This window comes from Perna viridis, chromosome 8, assembly GCF_037379345.1.
Source record: "Perna viridis isolate PV_CMFRI_1.1 ecotype Kerala chromosome 8, ASM3737934v1, whole genome shotgun sequence".
Taxonomy (NCBI): Eukaryota; Metazoa; Mollusca; class Bivalvia; order Mytilida; family Mytilidae; genus Perna; species Perna viridis.
The window spans coordinates 16,335,995-16,355,985 of NC_142452.1; the positions used below are offsets into that span (position 1 = coordinate 16,335,995).

The 19,991-nt window shown below is 31.1% G+C and overlaps 2 protein-coding genes across 3 annotated transcripts in view; both read left to right on the top strand.

Annotated features, from left to right (window-relative positions):
- Positions 1-6,982, top strand: part of LOC148609527 (transmembrane 7 superfamily member 3-like) — a 13,222-nt gene extending 6,240 nt beyond the window's left edge. Inside the window, exons 5-11 of the mRNA XM_088596320.1 lie at positions 147-327; positions 727-810; positions 2,306-2,386; positions 3,019-3,171; positions 3,880-3,977; positions 4,898-5,060; positions 5,708-6,982. Of these exons, the coding sequence (XP_088452446.1) occupies positions 147-327; positions 727-810; positions 2,306-2,386; positions 3,019-3,171; positions 3,880-3,977; positions 4,898-5,060; positions 5,708-5,967 (1,020 nt within the window). The 3' untranslated portion in view covers positions 5,968-6,982. The remainder of the gene's footprint in view (positions 1-146; positions 328-726; positions 811-2,305; positions 2,387-3,018; positions 3,172-3,879; positions 3,978-4,897; positions 5,061-5,707) is intronic.
- A 3,392-nt stretch (positions 6,983-10,374) lies between these two features.
- On the top strand, positions 10,375-18,510 carry LOC148609528 (acetylcholine receptor subunit beta-like 1). 2 transcript variants are annotated; one of them, XM_088541536.1, is made up of 2 exons: positions 10,375-10,469; positions 16,572-18,509. In XM_088541536.1, exon 2 carries the CDS (start codon positions 16,574-16,576, stop codon positions 17,792-17,794), a length of 1,221 nt encoding a protein of 406 aa, XP_088397662.1. In that variant the 5' UTR covers positions 10,375-10,469; positions 16,572-16,573; the 3' UTR covers positions 17,795-18,509. The 2 variants fall into 2 exon arrangements, with proteins under 2 accessions (XP_088397662.1, XP_088397661.1); XM_088541535.1 differs by lacking the exon at positions 10,375-10,469 and adding an exon at positions 12,994-13,062 and having other exon boundaries at positions 16,572-18,510.
- The last annotated feature ends 1,481 nt before the right edge of the window (positions 18,511-19,991 follow it).

Below are 19,991 nucleotides of genomic sequence, written 5' to 3' on the forward strand. Positions count from 1 at the left end.
TTATTTTATGTATCAGTATTGTCATATTTAATTTAAAAAAAAATAATGGAACTAAAATTAGCCAACAAGGAAGTGAATTTTGAGGTATATATATATACACATATGGAATAACGCTGTCCATGACTTTTTAATATCCACCATTCCAGGTGAAAGAGTTTAAATATTCTTCCTCCATGAAACCTCTGTTAAGTTTACCATCATACCCAGGACAGGGAGCTGTTTATAGCCTTATTGTCAAATATGATGGGGCAGTGTCTGCTTATGTTCCCATAGCAACCTATTCATGTGACCTGTATGATGATATCCAGTCTAGCTGTAGATACAGCAGTAAGTGTTCCTTCTCCTTGATATGTCGTTATGTAGATTTTTCGTGATCATCTTTGGATGACTATGCATTTTATAGTATACTGTCAGACTTAGCTTCCTTTGAAATGTATTTTGTGCAAATTTGCTTTTTTTACAATTTGATGAAAACCAAGTGTTGTCCTAGAGTCTTTCAATTTTGCTACCATTCTCTTTGTCTTTGAATTTGAAGTTGAGTTTTGTTATAAATAAGAAGTCCCAGGGTAGCTTAGTGTAAAAGTAAAAAAATATGATGTCTTGCATTGATTATTAAAAGAATAGTTCTGATGGATTTTTTCTTCTTCTTTTCTAGCGATTCAGATGAAATGTTCATGATATTAACGTTCAGTTTGTTCTTTAAATCGTTTACATATATTTTTGCAGACACTATAACAAAAGTTCTCATTGCTGTAGCTGGTGTAGTTGGTCTGTTTTTGTGCTTTTTTGGACACAGGTTCTTTCAGACAGGTACATTCATAATTAATACTATTATACATAAATTCTCTATTGAAAATTCAGATTGAATGAGAACTTTTATGATAGCTCTCAAAGTACTTTTAAGCTCACTTGGACCATAGGTCCGTGTAAGCTCCATGTAAGCTGTTGCAGCTGTTAATTTTTGTCATTAATTTTACTTTAAAATCTTTTCCTCTGGATGTTGTAACTTTAATCACCAAGTGTCTATGGGGTACCCAGAATGACCTCTATTTTCAATTTGAAGATCTCTCCATTAGTTGATTTTTTATTTAAGTATTTACAAAAATCCATACAGAAGTTATTGCCTTTTAGGGCTAAAAAATGGTTTATAATTTGTTTTAATTTTTGCTCCTATCTTGAGTATAGTAATAGGTAGAAAAAAACTTTCAGTTACTGAAATGATCCTTATAATTTGGCTACAAAAGTTTCTTTAGGTTCAAAGTGTTTGATTTCTTTATAAAAGTTGTTCCTCTTGAAAGACACATTTTGGGGTTCAGGTTCTATTTAACAGATCCTTATGACAAACCCTAATAAAACTCTCATTACCCAGCCGTACTAGCTAATTCTAAGTTAAAAACTGGTGGTTTAAATACATCAATCTGTAAATATTTAGTGGATTCTTTATTATGTGAAATTAAAATGAAAAATGACGAACCCTGTTATAAATATAAAACAATATCAAAAAGTATAGTACTAAGAGAGATAACTCATTTACATATACAACATTGTACTTGATAAATATGAAAGGATTTACTTATTACAACATAGAAATTCTAATCAAGTAAATGTAACATAGTAATATCTTGTTTAAAAGGAATTCCAGATCTTTAGCAATGTAATAATTATACATCTTTATATCAACTATCAAGTCTATATTGCAATAACTCCCAAAATCAAAGTAGAGCACAAAATAAAACATATCATGAAAGAAAGAATGAAACAAACTAAACTTAAAGTAAAACAATAAAAAAAAAACATGCAACACTCATTTCTTTACCTCACATCAAATTTGAAGTTTAGTATCCTCCTCTTTTTGGCTTATCTAATACTTAGTGTCTAAACTATAAACCTGTACAATTATCATGTGTCTACATATGTATGATATAACCAGGCTTACACATGTTCCCAATCAGTCAAAATTGTACAACAACTTCTTGTAGGAGTTGGTCATTTTGAAAGATAGAAGTGACAATTTTTGCTGAAATAGGTTTCTATTTAAAAAAAAACATAACATAGATAAAATTGATCCTTATGGCAATGCATACATATGTCTTGGTGAAAGATTTTACAACAGTTTATTTAAAAATAATTTCCTCCCCTTAATATAATAAGCTAAGCCTTATTAAAGCTCAGATGTATTGTTAGTTTCTGAGTCATGTCTGCAGAATGCAATAGTTCTTGAACTTTAGGTTATAAGAAAGTAAAACCTTTGGTATGAGGTATTGTGGATTACATTATTTAATATTAAACTTTTTTTTGGTTACAGGGAATTGGTTGATGTCTTTCTGTGGATTCTGTGCTGTGTTTTATGTCGTACTTCATTTTGGACAATCAATGTCATTAACTGGTAACTATATACCATAACAACAGTAAATATAAACTTCTGTTTTGTTGAAGTTTATTTTACAATTTAAAGGTTGCTTGCAAGATAAGAGTACCCGGTACTTTGATCTCCTGGATATAAAGTTTGTGTTTTATGATACAGCAAGATGATAAGCTGTTTTTAATTATTTGGAACTCAATGAAAAAGGCAAGGAATCCTAGTGGATTTCTTTTACAAATCTTTTCCTTTATACAAATTACACAAATTTTGGCTTCATTTTGAAATATGCATGGATGAATATAATAAAAAAAAGTTTCGTTAGTGAGGTTTCCAAACATTTACTTATAAATTATGTAATTTCCATGTTGAAATGTACCAAGTGTATTTTCAGGGCTGAATTTAATGTAAACAAAAATATCCATTTCAGACACTGCTTAAGAAAAGAATCTAATTAAAATATAGAACCACTGGTTTATAGACCAATGTCTTATGTCAAAGGGACATGATGGGCCAAGTAATAAACAACATTTACTCATGTAACTTAAAAGATTAGCACAACTGTCATGGCAAATAGTCAGTCATTGACCAAATCATTTAAACGTCTATATTATCCCTGTCAAAAGAAACTTTAATCATTTTGTGTTAATGGTTTTTAGTGTTATTTGTTCTTGCCTGTATATTGGCTGCAGTAGCTGGTGCCCTGTGGTTAATGGTGTGGTGGTGCATTGGACAACCAGTTGTATCTGTACTGGTTCCTGGTCTAACTGCTGGTTATGTCATAGCCAGTATACTTTTCTTTACACCATTGGGTACGTAAGTACTGCATTGTAATTTATATATATATATATGTTTTTTTTCACAATATTTTGAAGAACAGGGGTGTAAATTCCATGTGATTTTAGAAATCATTTCCAACTGCAAGTAATGACTTGGTGTAGCAGAAGAAGGTCAAAATTTAGGATTTTTAGCACTTTTCATGAGTCCAAAAATTGAGAGTAAATTTTTTTCAAACCAAAGCAAAAAGCCCCACCTGTTGATATCATTGTGCTGCAGAAAGTTTTTAATGATCATGTTTTTGTCAGTGAATTTTTTTAATTTGTTCATGTGTATACATGTGCATGTATATGGAATGACACTTAAAATTCAATTATGGTCCTTTATGTTGATGGTCACAGTCATATTATCAATTTCCCTCCACTCAAATATGATCTGTAAAATTTAATCACTGTTTTGTCTAATTATAAAATAAGAATATAGATGAAATAGTAATTACTATATACTGGTACTATACTAGGTAACCTGACAGGGTTACTTTATTGAGTCAGTGACAAATACACATATCTAGTTTTATATGCTCTCGTTTGTATTTGATAACAGCAACTTTATACAAGTAATTTAAGTTTGCAGGGTAAAAAGACTCATAAAACATATGCATTTAAATTGTAATTAGACAGTGCTGTCTTTGATGTGACATTCTAAATTTTTTATATTAGAAATTGATTATACAATTTTTACAGGTAATCTCCATTACTGGTCGACCAGATATAACTATGGAATGTCATTTTCTGTAGCTGTTCTTCTTATTCCTGTCTTACTGCTGTATTGGACCAAAACGGTTTGTTCTCTATGCTTTATATATGGTATTTTAATAGTTTTCTCAGTCTTTCAGAGCACATAAATTTTTTAAAGATTGAAAGTAATTCGGAGTAGACTATGTACCACTTCCCATCATCCCTACTCAATTTTACAATCTCTGATTGATCCTAGACAACAACAGTGGCCTTGAATTTAACTTACAACATGACTGCATGGGCTTAAGGAAAATAGAACATATTATCATGCTTGTTTTTTTTTCAAAATCTGATACTATTTATTTCACACTCCTTTAAAAGTGGGAGGTATAAAGTGACAATGGTGTCTGTATATCAATCAATAGTATTAATTTGCAGCTCTTCTCAAACCCATGAAAGGAATATTATAAAACATATAAACATGCTGTTTCACATGCAAGTGTCCACCTTTTATTTTGTTCTTACATTTAAATGACTCTTGGGGTTTCCAGATCATGCGGATGCAGAATGTGGACTTTTCCATTAGTAGACCAAGGGGTGACTCTCTTCTTATCCAAAACTCCAGAACCAAATGGAACTTGATGAAATATTCACAAATTCTTTATCAAATGATGCCTTTGTGCACCTTCAATTTAGTTTGTCCACCTGAATTACTTTTGGGGTTTCTTATATGTTTATTTTTCTAATGCTTTTAAGAAGAAATGAGAATATTTGACAAGTTTTGTTAACTATCAGGTCATTTATAAGTTACATAAATGTATTATTTGAAACATTGATGTGGAAAATGATAGACATCCCTTATCTGTAGTAGAGACCATTAACCTGGTCTTATCAGGCTGGAAGTCATGCTTTTCAACTTGACATAAAAAAAGCTGTTATTTTTATTACTGTACTGCCATATTCTATTTATTATTCCTGGGCACCTTGACATTTCGTTGATCATTGTTTGTATTTTGAATTCCAGCTGAATATCTTAAGCTGTGCTTTCATTGGTAGTTTTCTTGTTACTATGACAATGGATGTTTGGTTAGACTCTGGACTTAAGTACATCATGATCAACACATTTAGACATGTATATGTGGACCAGTATTTAAATGTTATAGTTACAGGGCCTTACCAAACTAAAGGTAAGAAACATCAGTTTTACATCAGCTATTGAAAATCTCCCAATGTTAAAGTTCATAAAAATAGGTTTTCCTTCAGTAATGAGAGGTTTTAGTAATTTCGCCACTATAATAATACTTTCACAGTTTAAAGACAGTCAGTAGATTCTGTTGTAGGGATTCAGATAATGCCTCACCCTCCAACGTAATTTATTGTCTAAATAACCATAGACATTCACCTGGAAACTTATAACTTATATGATTAATATACATAACACTTCTTTCAAATATCCTCTACTCACCAGCTGGGTGGTATATTGGAACCACCTTGTTTGGGCATTCAAATTTTTGGCACAAAAAACTTTGCTCCCATTGAACAAATTAATTTCAAATTTGGTATAAAACTTTATGAGAATGAGGCATAAATGATTTTGGTTGCTGTTTGATATCAAATTTCTGTTTTGTTGGACTTTTCCATTTTTCTCTATATTGAAAAATAGAGAAAATTTTTGAAACAAAAAGCTCAGCTTCCACTATATGGATTTAATACCACAATTTGGTTTGTGGCCTCTAATAGATAGGGTGTCGGTTGTAAGCCATTTTGCTTCAGGTACATGGGGGGTTCTTATCACAACAATGCTAGCAACTCCATGTATTATTTTATTTGACAGATATAATCCTCACTTGTTTCTGGTGCATACTGTTTATTATTGGAGTGGCCATTCAGTTCTACACAGTAAGAGGAAGGCCAGAATTTCCACCATGCCCTCGGAAAATCCGGAGAAGAAGACTTCATCAAGAACGTGAAGAAGGCCATATTCCTCCAAGATACACAAATAGGACTAGTACGCAAAATGAATCAGCACCATTACTGAGTAATGTTTTGGATCATAACTATGCTACCATCCAAGATAACCAAGATGTGACATAATTATGATATGGTGTCATCTATCAAAGTGATATTAGTTGCCTTGTTTTTGAGAATTGTATTATACCTACAATGAGACCTGGAGACTGTTTATACATGTACGAAGAATTCATACATGTAATTCAATCTTTTTTATCGTTAATTCACATTTAATTTTCATGATGAGGTGTAAATTTGAATTGAGCAATTACTGAGGTGTTTTCTTTATTACAAAAAACAGACATTGTTGTTGTAATTAGAATTTGATTTCTTGTCAGCAAGTTTAATTTTGTCTAAAGAAAGACACAATATCGACAATTGCCAAGAATAAGAGCTTTGTTTTATCTGGAAATCAACTAAAATGTTGAGGAAAATGCCATTTTTGCATGTTTTGTTATAACCATTATACAAGAATCTGTCCAGCACTACTGATATTCAATGGTAACCATAATACCTATGGAATTGAAACTTCAATGGTAAATATCTTAATTTTCCGACATTACAGATACATACGTAAAGAAATTAAATGTTACTTTAATAGAGTATACGATTTAGGTTTATAGATATTTATAGAAATAGCTATTTACAGAAGTGATATTTTATACATCCATTCAAAATTGAGTGGGTGATAGATTGGAATCACCTGTGTGTCTGTCATTCAGTCTTTCAGGTTCCATTGGATGAATTGATTTCAAATTTATTGTGTGACCTTCTATATAGGACATAAGTGTTAAGCAGTTTTGGGTCCTGTCCAATATCAACTTCCTGGTTTGTGAGGCTTAACTATTTTTCACTATGTGAATGTTAGAGAAAATTTTGTAACAAAATATCCAATAGATGGTTTGATTTCAAATTTGGTTTGTGGTTTATATTGATGGGGCATATGATGTAAGTGATTTTGAGCACTGTCTGATATCAACTTCCTGTATGAGCGGGGGTATACCTAGCATGACAATGTGTGCAACATCATGTTGTGATATATAAATAATTTTTATCAACATTGTAAATAACTGTGCAATAAAACTTGTTATCCATTGTATGTTGTCTTGTTTTTAATGAATAACTTGCAGTAGTTGAAAAAAGGGATAATTTATAGTTGATTTAGAAAATAATAAATTAATTTGTTAATATGTTTGTAGATGTTTTATAACTTACAGGTGGTAGTTTTAAGATTATTTGTGTCATGGAAATTTTCAAAATAATTTTTAAAAAGACATCTTTGATTCAGTGTTAAGGTCTACTGTAACTAACATTTCATCTCTTTTCAGAAAGATTTCTTGATAGATAAAACTTTGAAATAGAAAAACCAATAAATTACAAACCTACATTCTTCTTCTTTTTTTGAAATCATGAGTTTGTTATCTCTAATGGATAAACATATTTTAAAAACAAAATGTGGCATGTTCCACCCACTGGGACAACCTCATACTACAGTTTTCCTGCAAATTATCTCCCATGAAAGGTATATTTTTATGAAATAAATTTCTTTTTTGCATTATCTTAAAAATTTTTAAATAATATTTGCATTTAAAAAACATATTTTTTCTATTGGTAACTTGCAACATATGCAGTGTATTAGGTTTAATCTTGACTTTTTCTTTGTACTAGCTAGCTTCAAAAAGAGATGTTAATATCTATCCCCTGGGCATTCTGATTCTCCCCCTCTGTCTCAGTCATACATTTACATACCTCATAACTACTGTATCTTATTTTCATCAACAAAATCATTGATTCATGTTGATTGGTTACTCATCCCAAATTCCATTTCTTACAAATACAAATACTTTATTGGCACAAACTCAATTACAGTGCATGGTTATGGCCTATTACAACAATAAATGTACATTACAGTGGAACATTATAAATTTAAGATAAAAAAATTATAATTGGTTAATATTTCTGTCATATTCAATATTATTGGAAACTTATATCTCTAATTTTAAAGTAATTCAGTATAAATGTGGAGGACATTCTCAAAATAGTATGTGATTTACTATTTAAAAGAATATTGATTTTGGATTTAGCCAGGAACAAAAGTATTTACTTTATCGATTAATTTCTGTCTTTCTTGTTCATAATGAGGACAATGAAGTAAGAAATGTTCTTCATTTTCAAAATGACTTAAATTGAATACCCTACACAAACGTTCTGAAACAGGTATAATACTACGTCGTCCCTTTTCTATCATAAGATAATGGGAGCTTGTCTACATTTTTGACATTATTACTTAGTAATTCTTTAGTGTTCATATGATATAAAGTATTTTACTTATATTATATTGAATCATGATTAAGTAAAATTTATTGATAATGATCTCACATGTTTCAACGAAAGAGCTACAAGCATTTTTATCCAGATTAGAAAAAAAATATAAGAGATTTATCACTGTAAGGTAAACCTTCAATATATTTCTTACATTCCGTGTTTTCACCTTTACATCTAACATTTAAATATATAGTGTTTCTCAGTATATCATGGTCTGGATTGCCGAAAATAATCATCTAGACGAAAATCATTGATTATGCATTTAAAGTTTACGAGTACATTTGAACATGGTCTTATTTTGTAATTGTTTCCTATGTTATAGATAAGTTTTGAATTTGTAACAAAAACAAGTCTTATCAGTATGAAACGTATAAGTATTATAAACATATATTTGAATCTACTCGATCTCCTGTTTTACTCCAACATTGTAAATAGGTATTCATTCCAGTCCTAATCAGGATGGTACCCATTAAGAAAATAGCGTGCTTGCCAATCTCTATCATTGCTGCATTAATATTGGTTTCTATGTGTAATTTTTACAGCAAGTTGAAAACTATGGAGACTGATTTCAATAGAACAGTCAGGTTTTTGATGGCTATGCAGTTGGACACATTGATATAAGATATGGCATATTTCTAACGAGAGCTTTTTATACTACTTAGTAGCTTACCTAAATTTATATTGAAATCGGTACCAGTACTTGCTGTATTCCTTTATATTGAGTCGTTGACCTGAAAGTCAGGTTGTATGAACTAATCCTTGTCTGTTTTTTTTTTTTTTTTTTTGTTTTGTTTTATTTAAAGATTTGTTATCATATCAGATTAAAGATAAGATTTACAATTCTAGAAGTGCGCGTACACTCGGCAGGCCCGTCTTTGGAACCGTGCCTCCTTTTGAACCGTCTGTAATTCTACTTGAATGTTCTATATTGTCGGTCTTAATATATGTCTTGCTAAGTAAATAATTTTAATTGAATGATTTATTATAGGGAGTAAATATATAATATAATAATTTGCTTGTTTTACAAATGTTATATTTTTTTCCAGAAAATAATAAAGGTTTGAATCGTCCACTATTATATTTATTTGTACCTAGCATAAGTTTTCTTTTTGTAGATAATATCAACAACAGCACACCGAACATTTTAATCCGATAATTTTTCAATGGTTAACGTTTCCAAGTTCATACTTCAGTATGATGATTTTTATTAGTAGTATTACATCACCATTTAGAATGCAGCTGTTGTATCCAGTTCAAAGTCGTTTTCGTGCAAGTTTGTACAAAATTTAGAAATACCACTCTAGACTAACGGATATTTCGAATTTCTATATACCGTAAACGTGATTTAAGGAGTAGCATTTTATCAGCAGCATTATAAAAAAAAAATGCATAGAAATATCTAATCCGAAAAGGAATTGTATACAAGAAGTACTCAAAACAAAAAAATATTGAAATAGAAAGCCAAATCTCTACCAAGTCCAATAAAAGGAGTGAAACCAGGCGCGTAGCTGCCGTTAGGCAAAAAAGCTTTTGCCTGCACTAAATTTGCCAATTTTTTTTTGAGATAAAATACATCCAGGAGAGGCATAAATGATGCTCTAAAACGCTATCTCCGCGGAGCTTTGGGGGGGGGGTTCGCCCCCTGGACATGCTGGGGGCCAGACCCCCTGCCGTAATTTTGCCTACACTTCAATTTGGCCTTAGCTACGCGCCTGGAAACCTCTATGCCTGTGTTTACGGGCTTTTGAATTTCGTAGTAATGTAAATCGGTGAGAAGAATATGATAACTGGACTAGTCAAAACATTTAAAAAAAATTTAAAAAAATATCTTATTTGCCTATTTTTGAGGACCTTGATCGAAAATTTATTTTAGCCTTTAACCAAGAAAGTATTATTTCTCCAGTGATGAACAACATAATTAGTCTTCCCGTGTTATATTCATAACTTTACAGTACAATACCCGATGGAGTTTACATTTAGAATTACGTTTTTGAATTATAATGTTTATTGTATCCTTTTTCTGTCCTCATCATTACCTTAAGAAAGGAACATTTTAAACCTTTGTTTCTTTTGAAAGAATGAATGGTAAAATAACAACATTACAATTGAATAATTTCAGACAAATTGTTTAATTTAAAGGGAACATATTTAATCAATACTTTTATTGACTGTCTGACGAAACCGTAAAATGGAATATCAGAACAAGTGGCCAGCGGAAACAAAAGTAAAAGACACTTAGTACATTGATTCATTATTTTGAGGTGAGAATTCTTCCTTTTTTGTCTTTATATCGACGTATATTATTTAATTTTAAATTCCGTTGTCTGACTCCACGTGCAAGATTTTCTGATAACGAAGGTTTTTCCAAGTTTATTTTGTCAGCGTTTTCCTTCGTTTCTTAGCTTCGTCTGAACATCGGTCAATATGTCAAGTTATTGTAATTTATTTGTATGTCCAAATGAAACAATAATGGGTTGACAAGTTCGTCTACAAAATAACAACTTCCATAGTCGTAATTTGGGTTGCTTTTGTTTCCATGATATTTGGTTATTTCATAATCTATATTGTTCAAGTCTATTTTCTCTGCCTAGTCGTTATCCGTGGATTATGTTCGTTTTTGTACTACCGTTCCCTGGTTCCCCTGATTTCACTTTGACAGCCAACTTATTACATGCATAATAAGTAAGTTGTTTTGACTGTAAGTGTTTTTATTTTACCAGTTCATCGCTTTTTCCAAGGCTTAGCTCGAAAAGTCTTCAAGATACGAAATAATAAAAAGTAAAATTTAACTATTATAAGTGGCAAACAAAACATAATCGAAGTCGATCGTAAAAGCAAATAAAATAATGCATGCATTCATCAAACAAATTGATTAGTGTAAACAACTGTATGGTTATTTGATATTTTCTGTATTGGATTTGGTTGAAATTAATTCATTGGGCGTAACATATTGGAAGCTAGTGTAGTTTGGCAAATATACAAACTCCATATGCAGTCTAATTATGTTCAATTATAAGATATGAGAGTAGGAAATAGAAAAACAGACATGTATATAATAAGTTTGTTTTGTTTTTGTTTTTTACGATCGCTAATAGAGTTGCAAAGTCAAATACCATAGTGTCTTTTTAGTATTGTTTCCTTGATAGCTTTTATTATCAAGAGATGTGGTTACTCTCAGAACAGTAATTAGGACTTGTCCAGTAATTTAGATATAACATGGCCTTGCATTTTTACAATACACGTTTCATATTTGTAATGATAATATCTAGAAAATAGTTCATGATATACTGATGTTCATATGGCAGTATCTGGTGCGGTTGTTCTCCCCTCAAATAAAATATGTGGACCAAAGCGTAGTTGAGTGAGGCCCATTTAATTTTTGGGGGCGACCAACCTGTCCATATATTGCATTTGACCCGAAGTAGCATAATCTATATTTTCTATATTATACTTTTTATAGCATACTGTATTATTCATGTGAAACAAAACTCATTGGGGAAAAACACATACGACTTCTTAAGCTATGATATCATTTTCTTCAAATTGATGTGAGGAGTGAGGCTTTACATGCAATTTTCCACCGGTTCATATGACGTTATATTGACCAGCAGATATATCTCAGAAAGTAAACAAATAAAATTCCTGGAAGTATAATATTTTCTTAAAAAGATACCTATAGAAACTTTGAAAAGGGGGGTTAAACGCTTTTACCAAAACAACTAAAATAAATTACCAAATAAAATAAAATAAAATAAAATCACAAATGACAATGATAAAAAGTTGTAAATATAGAGCACAACCATACTGAAATTCTAAGTGATTCAATTTCCTTCTCTATCTAAAAATGAAAGAAAAACAAGAAATGCTCAGTTGACCACACATGTTCTCTGATGTTACATATGACTTGAATAAAACAATAAAAAAACGTAAGTGCTTAGAGTAATGACTTTTGCTTAATACAATCACGTCTTAAACAGCCATAAATATTTCTCATAAGATATCTCGATAAACAAATTTCTGCTTGAGTTTTGGTTTCCCATTATTCTTTTCCTAAACTTCCGGACGATTATACAAAGAACGTTTGTTTGATTTCAACGAAATGTGCCACACAATTGCAACACTCTTCGGAAGTTTGCATTCATGTGTGATTTTCAAAATTACTGTCCAAAGAAAGTGAAAACTTGAAAGAACAGTAAAATTTCTGCGTTTCTTAAACTGTATGAACATTTATCAAATGATACCTACGAGAGTTTCACATATTCACAGAAAGCCACGATTTATGACATAGTATGCCGCCGACATTGGCAAAATTTCAACATTTGTTTATTTAGATTAAATCAAGAATTGAAAGAAAACATTATGTACTTAATTAGAATTTGCGAGTTTCGCGTTTGTATCTAAACACAATATCCAAGGTTATCATTGATGATCATTTTTATAATAGTTAAGTGTCATATTTCATATTAATATTTTACAACATATTGTTTTAAATTATTGACGTAAGCCGGGCACTGTGGGATCCGGATATTGTTTGATATAGTTACCTCAATTCTGATGAGTCTCTGGTATTTTATCTTTTAATTAGAGACACAATAGTGCATTTCAGTACAATCTCCGAAGAACGTGTACCAAACAGATTATATCTCGTTTTATTTCATTGCACATTGATGTATCAAAACGTGTCCTCAAAATGACCCTGAAAACAATTAAACTCATCAATATTTTTTAAGAATGGGTAATTGGATATTAAACCAACCAAAAAACATTATTTCTCTGTATGAAAAAATTATATTGCTCAATATTTTATTGAAGGCATGATAAAATGGAAATCGAGTTCCTTTGCTAAACTTTTCGGTAAGATATTATGATAGTCACCCATAATTATGGGTAAATAATTATCAGTTATATTACGTGGAAATAACCACCATGGAAAAGAATTACATTTTATGTGTATTGTAAAGTGAGATACTTTTTTGTGCACCAAACGTATATTAATTTGAAACAAATTCATACCATTACTAAAATGTGGTTCCTGTGAGTAAGTTGTCTAAATTGAAACTTTACTTGTTTCGATTCATACAAACACTTTCCTCCAACGTTAAAATAATAAAGAATAGTTCACGTCAAACGTTTATTGCATATGATAATTATTTTCACGCACTGACGATATAAATATCATTTAATTTCAGAACTGTATTCTAATATTGAAATACCGGAAATAATGAAACTCAAGTGCTATTGCCTTTTCACATTTTATTTTCAAATGCATGTACCAGGCCAAGACTGTAGTGGTTTCAAACTTTTCTGATTTTTACCCCGATATTGCCATTCGTTATGCGGACTTTCCATTTGACTACTGCCTAAATTTTATCAGTTCGGTAATTTTGTTATTGATTTGTGAAATATTTTCATAAAAACATATTCTTGATTTTTTGCTTCTGTTTGTCATTTTCTTATAAAAACGACCCTCTGTTGATGCACGCAATGTTTCAATATAGACATCTACCATGCTTATTTCTTATACGAAATATCAAATCGCTTCTCACGTGCTCATGCTTCGTCGTTGATTATTTTACAATTCAGAACTTACATCCACTCTGTATGCAATTAACTAATATTGCATTTGTTTCAAATGCATTAATTTCTGTATTTCATGTCATCATTTGCAATGAGCTCCTTCGTTTTTTTTCTACAAATAAAATTATAAGTTGCTTGTACCCGAGAAAGCCATGTTGTTCGTCAAAATGCTTCAATTGGCATATTGATGGCGTGTGTTTCTAGAAAAGCAGAGGACGCTTACCCTACAGGCGCACCTCGTCCATTCTCTCAATGTTTAGTGGTGTTCGAGTTGCTCATTTAGTTCTGTTGCGTTGCGGTAATTTATAATTATGTTCTGTGTTGTTAGTATCTGTTTTCCCTGTCTGGCCTTTTCATTATGTTCTTTTGATTTCCACTAGAATCTTGGCCCCTTCATTACTCGTTCAAGTAATTCAGAATCCCGTATTAATTTATTTAAACGTTTTTGAAATGAATTAATTAGTATCAATTACTGTACATCATACAGCTATGTTATACACTTTATAATACTGAATCTGGGCCTGCACAGGAAATCATTTGTTTATTATCATTATAATTATATCATGATGGTTATTGTAAATAGTTTTTGTTGTAGTTGTATTTATATTTCTTATTAATTCGATAAATACACAACTTACAAGAGATTCATATTTTTATACAATGATTGTTCATTACATTCTTACTGATGCATCGATAACTGTACATTAATATTTGTGTATTTAAACCAATAAATAAAAGAACAAGCTCTTCAAACATTTTGACATTCTTATGACTCTATTTAATTCTGTAATGATAACACTGTCCCTACTAATTAAACAGGACAAGGATCAAGTCAATAAAATTTTCTACAAATATAAAGGGATAATAATCGAAGTGATTCAGGAAACTATTTGATCATGAGTTATTTAGTTCAATATTTGAAATGAAAGCGTAATAAATTGACAGATTCTTACGGCCAATTGATTTAGTAATACTCAAATACATTAGTATTATTACATTTCAGGTCGGTAGCTTTTTTTCAAGTAACTTTTGTGAAAACATATAATATAGAGATTAACTTTCAGTTAGTTAGCGCGAATTCAGAAATCAAGTTCATTTGCCAGTTTGTATCTTTCTTTTTTGTTTGTTGTTGTTTGTTTGTTTGTTTGTTTGTTTTGTTTTTGTTTGTTCTTGTTTAGTTGTTAAGATTTTTTGTGATGTTTAGTTTGTATATTTGCTTTATTTAATAATAATAACGTAAGATTGTAACATCGTGATCCTTTCTTTAATTTTACAATCCGTACACATGTCTTTGGTGGTAATAGCTAAAAGATCTTGATCTAGTGAATACACGACCTACGTACATTTACACAGCAAACACATATACATGTATGTAATCGGAGCGAAACGACACACGACAACCAAATCAGGTAGTCGTGATGAAACGGTACTTCTATAATATTATTTATACTGTATTTGCTTTAAAACTTCTTAATATGATATAAAATGTCGAGTTATTTTTGTCTTATTTCAATATGCCTTTAGAAGTAAGATCAAAATTGGATTAAGATATTGCTTTTCTCATTTCTATCAATTAACTGAACATATATTATAAAATTTAAGTTTACGGTCTATGAATGATGAGGACGCTTACCCTACCAGTGCACCTGGTCCATGCTCCCAGTTTTTAGTGGGGTCCGAGTTGCTCACTTACTTTTGTTACTTTGTTTGTATGATTTTAGTTACTTCATGTTCTTTATTGTGTATGTCTGTTTTCCATATATGGTCTTTGTCCCTGGATTACATTCTTTTGATTACCGCTATAACCTTGGTTCCCTTGATTACTCTTTAATCCACCCCTTAACAGAATTTTATAATTTTTACAATCGCTGAATAGAAATATATTGAAGTTGAAATTCAAATGTCACATCAATTGTTTCACATGGAATCCAAGGTCTGTTTAGCAAAATAAAAAAACATGATATATAAAATGAAATGATATTTTGTTTAATGAACGGAACAACAAATACAAAAATCAAACAACACCATACTGAAGATTTTAACAAACACAAAAGCATATAAGTAATTGACATTAATTGGAATAAACAATGCAAAGAAAACGTTCTTGAAATAGATTGATATATCTTCAATATACGTAAATTATCATATAACACTTAAGCACGCACTAATAAACAAAATCATCAACAGTACAAATTAATTTCTCTTAATGGAAGGAAATAGAATAGTTTATTGAATCGATGATGCTGATTAAATGTTAGAATAAACCCAAAGGCTGTCAACATTTGAAATGAACTTTGTTGTTTAGAATAATCCAAGTTGGTACTTTCAATCAGCAAAAAGAAAGAGAACTGATTATTATGAATGTTTAGATAGTTGTGGAAACGTTTCTGCAGCTGTGAAAATAGACACAAATCAATATTCATCACAAACATCGTTTTATTTTTCCCTTCCTCAGAATTGAAGTACCACAACTTGTTTTTTTCTTTTGACTTTCTACTTTGGGTTTTATTATTCTACAGGTGTCTATAATACCAACAGTTTTGTCATATAGGCTTTGTTTTCTCTGGATGTTAGATTCTGTTATACAACTTTTTAAGTATATCTTAATAAGAGATATTTTGATCATTATAATTATTTTTATATTTTTATGACAAAGAAAGCGTTAAACATTTTGTATTGAAATATCATTAAATGAATAGTTTATTGGGATATCTTTCAATGACAAGTATATTGAAATATCATTCAATAAAGAGTTTCCCGTTCTTTAAATTTATTCTGTTTTTCAGGTATGGCAGTTGTTAGAATTTTAATCCTGTTCATCGTTCTAATTGTTACTTGTTATGAAAGTGATTGTTCAACTCAGACTGATATAGCAAAACTACATACAGACCTACTGACAGGATATGATAAAGATATAAGGCCACCAATGAACCAGTCAGTGGTGATCGTAAACTCGACTTTTAATCTTGTGAGCATCCGAGACTTTAATGAGGTGACTGGAAAATTTTCTGTCACGGGCGTATACATAGGTATTTGGTACGACGACAGACTGACATGGAATCCTGTTGATTACAATGGAATACAGTCAGCCATAATTCCACATGTCAAAGTATGGACGCCATCTATATTCTTGGCGAATGTTTTTGAATCTTTGAAAAAATTGGGGCACGATTTTGTAACGGTTCGTGTTTTTCCTAATGGTCTTGTTATGTGGGCTCCACCTGATTTGCTGACAACCACATGCAGCGTTGATGTTACAAACTTCCCGTTCGACAAGCAGACATGCAAACTCGAATTAGTTTCCTTCGGTGCATTTCCATCTGAGGTTCTTCTGAATGCAGCCGACAATACAGCAAGTGTCCCATACTACACTGAACATGGAACTTGGGAATTAGTGGAAACTTCGCTCATAAGTTACCCATTTGATACGGGTTCCATGTTTGAGGTGCATATTACTATTAAACGACGGCCGCTGTTTTTCCTCGTAAACATAATATTCCCAGTTCTGTTTTTAACTCTTTTAAATTCGTTCGTGTTTTTGCTACCAGTTGATTCAGGTGAACGGATCTCATATGCTATAACTGTATTGCTTGCAATAGCAGTCTTTATGACTGTAATATCAAGCTACTTACCAAATACCTCTCAAACTATGTCAAAACTTTGTTATTTTCTTGTCGGAGACCTTGTTCTGAGCTCATTGATCTGCATGCTTACAATATTTCAAATGAGACTATTTTTCAAAAGCGACGAGAAGCATCCAGTACCACAATATGTATGTAAAATGATGAACGCATCTAACCGAAAACATCGAATTACGGATGTGAAGATCCAAATGTCTAATGTTGACAACGACATTTCTGGAAAGAAAGAGCTGGCCTTTATTGCGAAAAAACCATCCCCCAATATTACATGGAAAGACATAGCAAAGGTTTTCGACTACATTTGTCTTTTTGGAAGTTTGGGAGTCCAGGTTTTTATGCTTGGTGCCCTCTTTTCAATTCTTGCTTGACTATAATAAATTGTATATGGAAGAGTTGATGTGAAAATTTTTTTTTATGAAAACCTTTAAATGAGCGAGTATGTCTTCATTAAATATAGCCATATATTCGTGTAACAATATTTGTAGTGGTGTCGATATATTTGTTTCAGTATTTCTTAGAGTTTTGCAGTTTTTCTTTACAAGGCGAAGTAATGACTTCATTAAAAAGTCTTTTCAGTTTAAACAAAAATTATTAAGTCAGGATTTGTAATATCCTTATAAAATGTTTACAACGTCATATAATTATTGTATTCGTAGAGTTGGCATTGATCAGAGTTTCTTTATTTCTTTATACTTAACAAAAGTGTAAGCCTATAGAATGAAAATTTGTTTAGTTATTTACCGGATGTGCACGTTTACTTTGTCTTGCGGGAGATTATTATAGACTAAACAAGATATCATATATAATAACTAGACATTTAGGTTATGATAAAACATTCAAGCGGTCAGATGAGAAAATTAAAATACTGCTACCGTTAATTGTTTGAGTTTGTTATCGGGTATAGATATTTTTTGCAATCCGATACTTTGTGGGTGAATCAGACGATTTTTTCATATGATTATGTTGATTATTGTGTCCGTTAGTCTGTTCGTTGGCCTGTATATTTTTTCGTAACAATTGCCTTCCGTATTATCATCTGTGAGTAACAACTAATTACATTCACTTTTCTGATATTCTAACCAAATTGCTTTGTATGGGTATGGTATTTTGTGGAAGATAATTTCATACTCGAGCAACATTTACCTTCTATTCTATTATAAATTTGTTTATGCTTTGACAGAAATATTCTGGAGCGGGTTCTGACATTTATAAAAGGATTCCAAGCCATTATTTGCTCATTTTTGTCAAACGCTTGCAAAGAAATTTTCCAACAACAAAGGATTCTGCAACTGCTGTTTATGACCTGAAAGCGTGGGTATCCTTTAGTGAGATTTGTTCTGTTTTTTGTTTCAAGTTTTAGTATCGCCCTTTATTCATTTTGTTAGCCTGAAATAGAACACGAATTCGAAAGTAAACGTGTAAAATGTATAAACTGTATTGATAACGCTCAGACACAGTAGTCGTTGCAAGTAGCGTTTTAATTTTTCAAACGCATTTAGATACTTCACAAAAGTAAGAACATTACATATCTATTAATTCATTTTACGCTTCAATATTGATAGATAAATGCAAAAAGAGAGATCCGATATTTCCTATTAAACTAAACATCACAATATAAGAGTAAAAAAGGAGTCGAAAACACATTTCTAACCATTTTGATGGTTCGAATGAACGTGGAGACGAAAATATTAGTTACATTTCAACACAAAACAAATTTGCGTTCTAATATATATGTATATTGAAAACAAGTATATTTATTAATAGGGTTAACAAAACACATTAATTTTTAGATGTGTTTAAAAAGAGGAGAGGTTAATTTCATAATGGGTAAAAAATATGCTAATATACTAAACAGGTAAAATGTTATAGTCTTAAACACATTTCAACTACTCCCCTACTAACTGTATACTGTCATGTTACACCTTTCAACTACACCAATGTATAATTGTTTACAAGATTGAACGACATGAAGGTAAACTCGGGTTGAATGTTCTTCTTCCTCTATGTATCATCGTAAAATTCGTGAAAAGATTGCTAGCTGCAAAAGATTTCTACCATTTCGTAGAAAAAAAATGTTCAGTTTGTTCATATTTTAGTGTTCATCCGTATTGCACATATAAGCTAAGAAAGCATATTGTAATTTTTACGATTATAACCACAACTACAACCAAAAACGAGCGGAATCGCAGTGTTTTGATCACAGCATGCAACTAATTTCTTAATCACCTGATACAGCTCTAATATCAAATGAAAAAAATGCGATCTTTGCATTGCACAAGAAATAATATTTAATGCCCCGACATTACCAACAAAGTGTACAAAATCGCACGTTCAGTCTGTAAAACCAGTACAAAGATTCTGACCTTTACAAACTAATCAAACCATGTCCTATCACTTTTAATGGTACTCTTGACTGCAACGATATCAAAATATGGAATTTGAAATTGCAAAATACGCAACATTCAGATAACTGACTCTTTCTTCACTAGTGCCCTTTAATCTTACGAACAAAACCTTTCACACAAGAAGTCATGATGTCTTAACACTACTCCTACAACGTAAGAG

Excerpts from the sequence above, each read along its gene's own strand:
- LOC148609528 (XM_088541535.1), top strand. The coding sequence starts at position 13,023 with ATGATAAAATGGAAATCGAGTTCCTTTGCTAAACTTTTCG. Across the intron at positions 13,063-16,571 it reads TTCCTTTGCTAAACTTTTCG|GTATGGCAGTTGTTAGAATT; the intron begins GTAAGATATTAT and ends TCTGTTTTTCAG.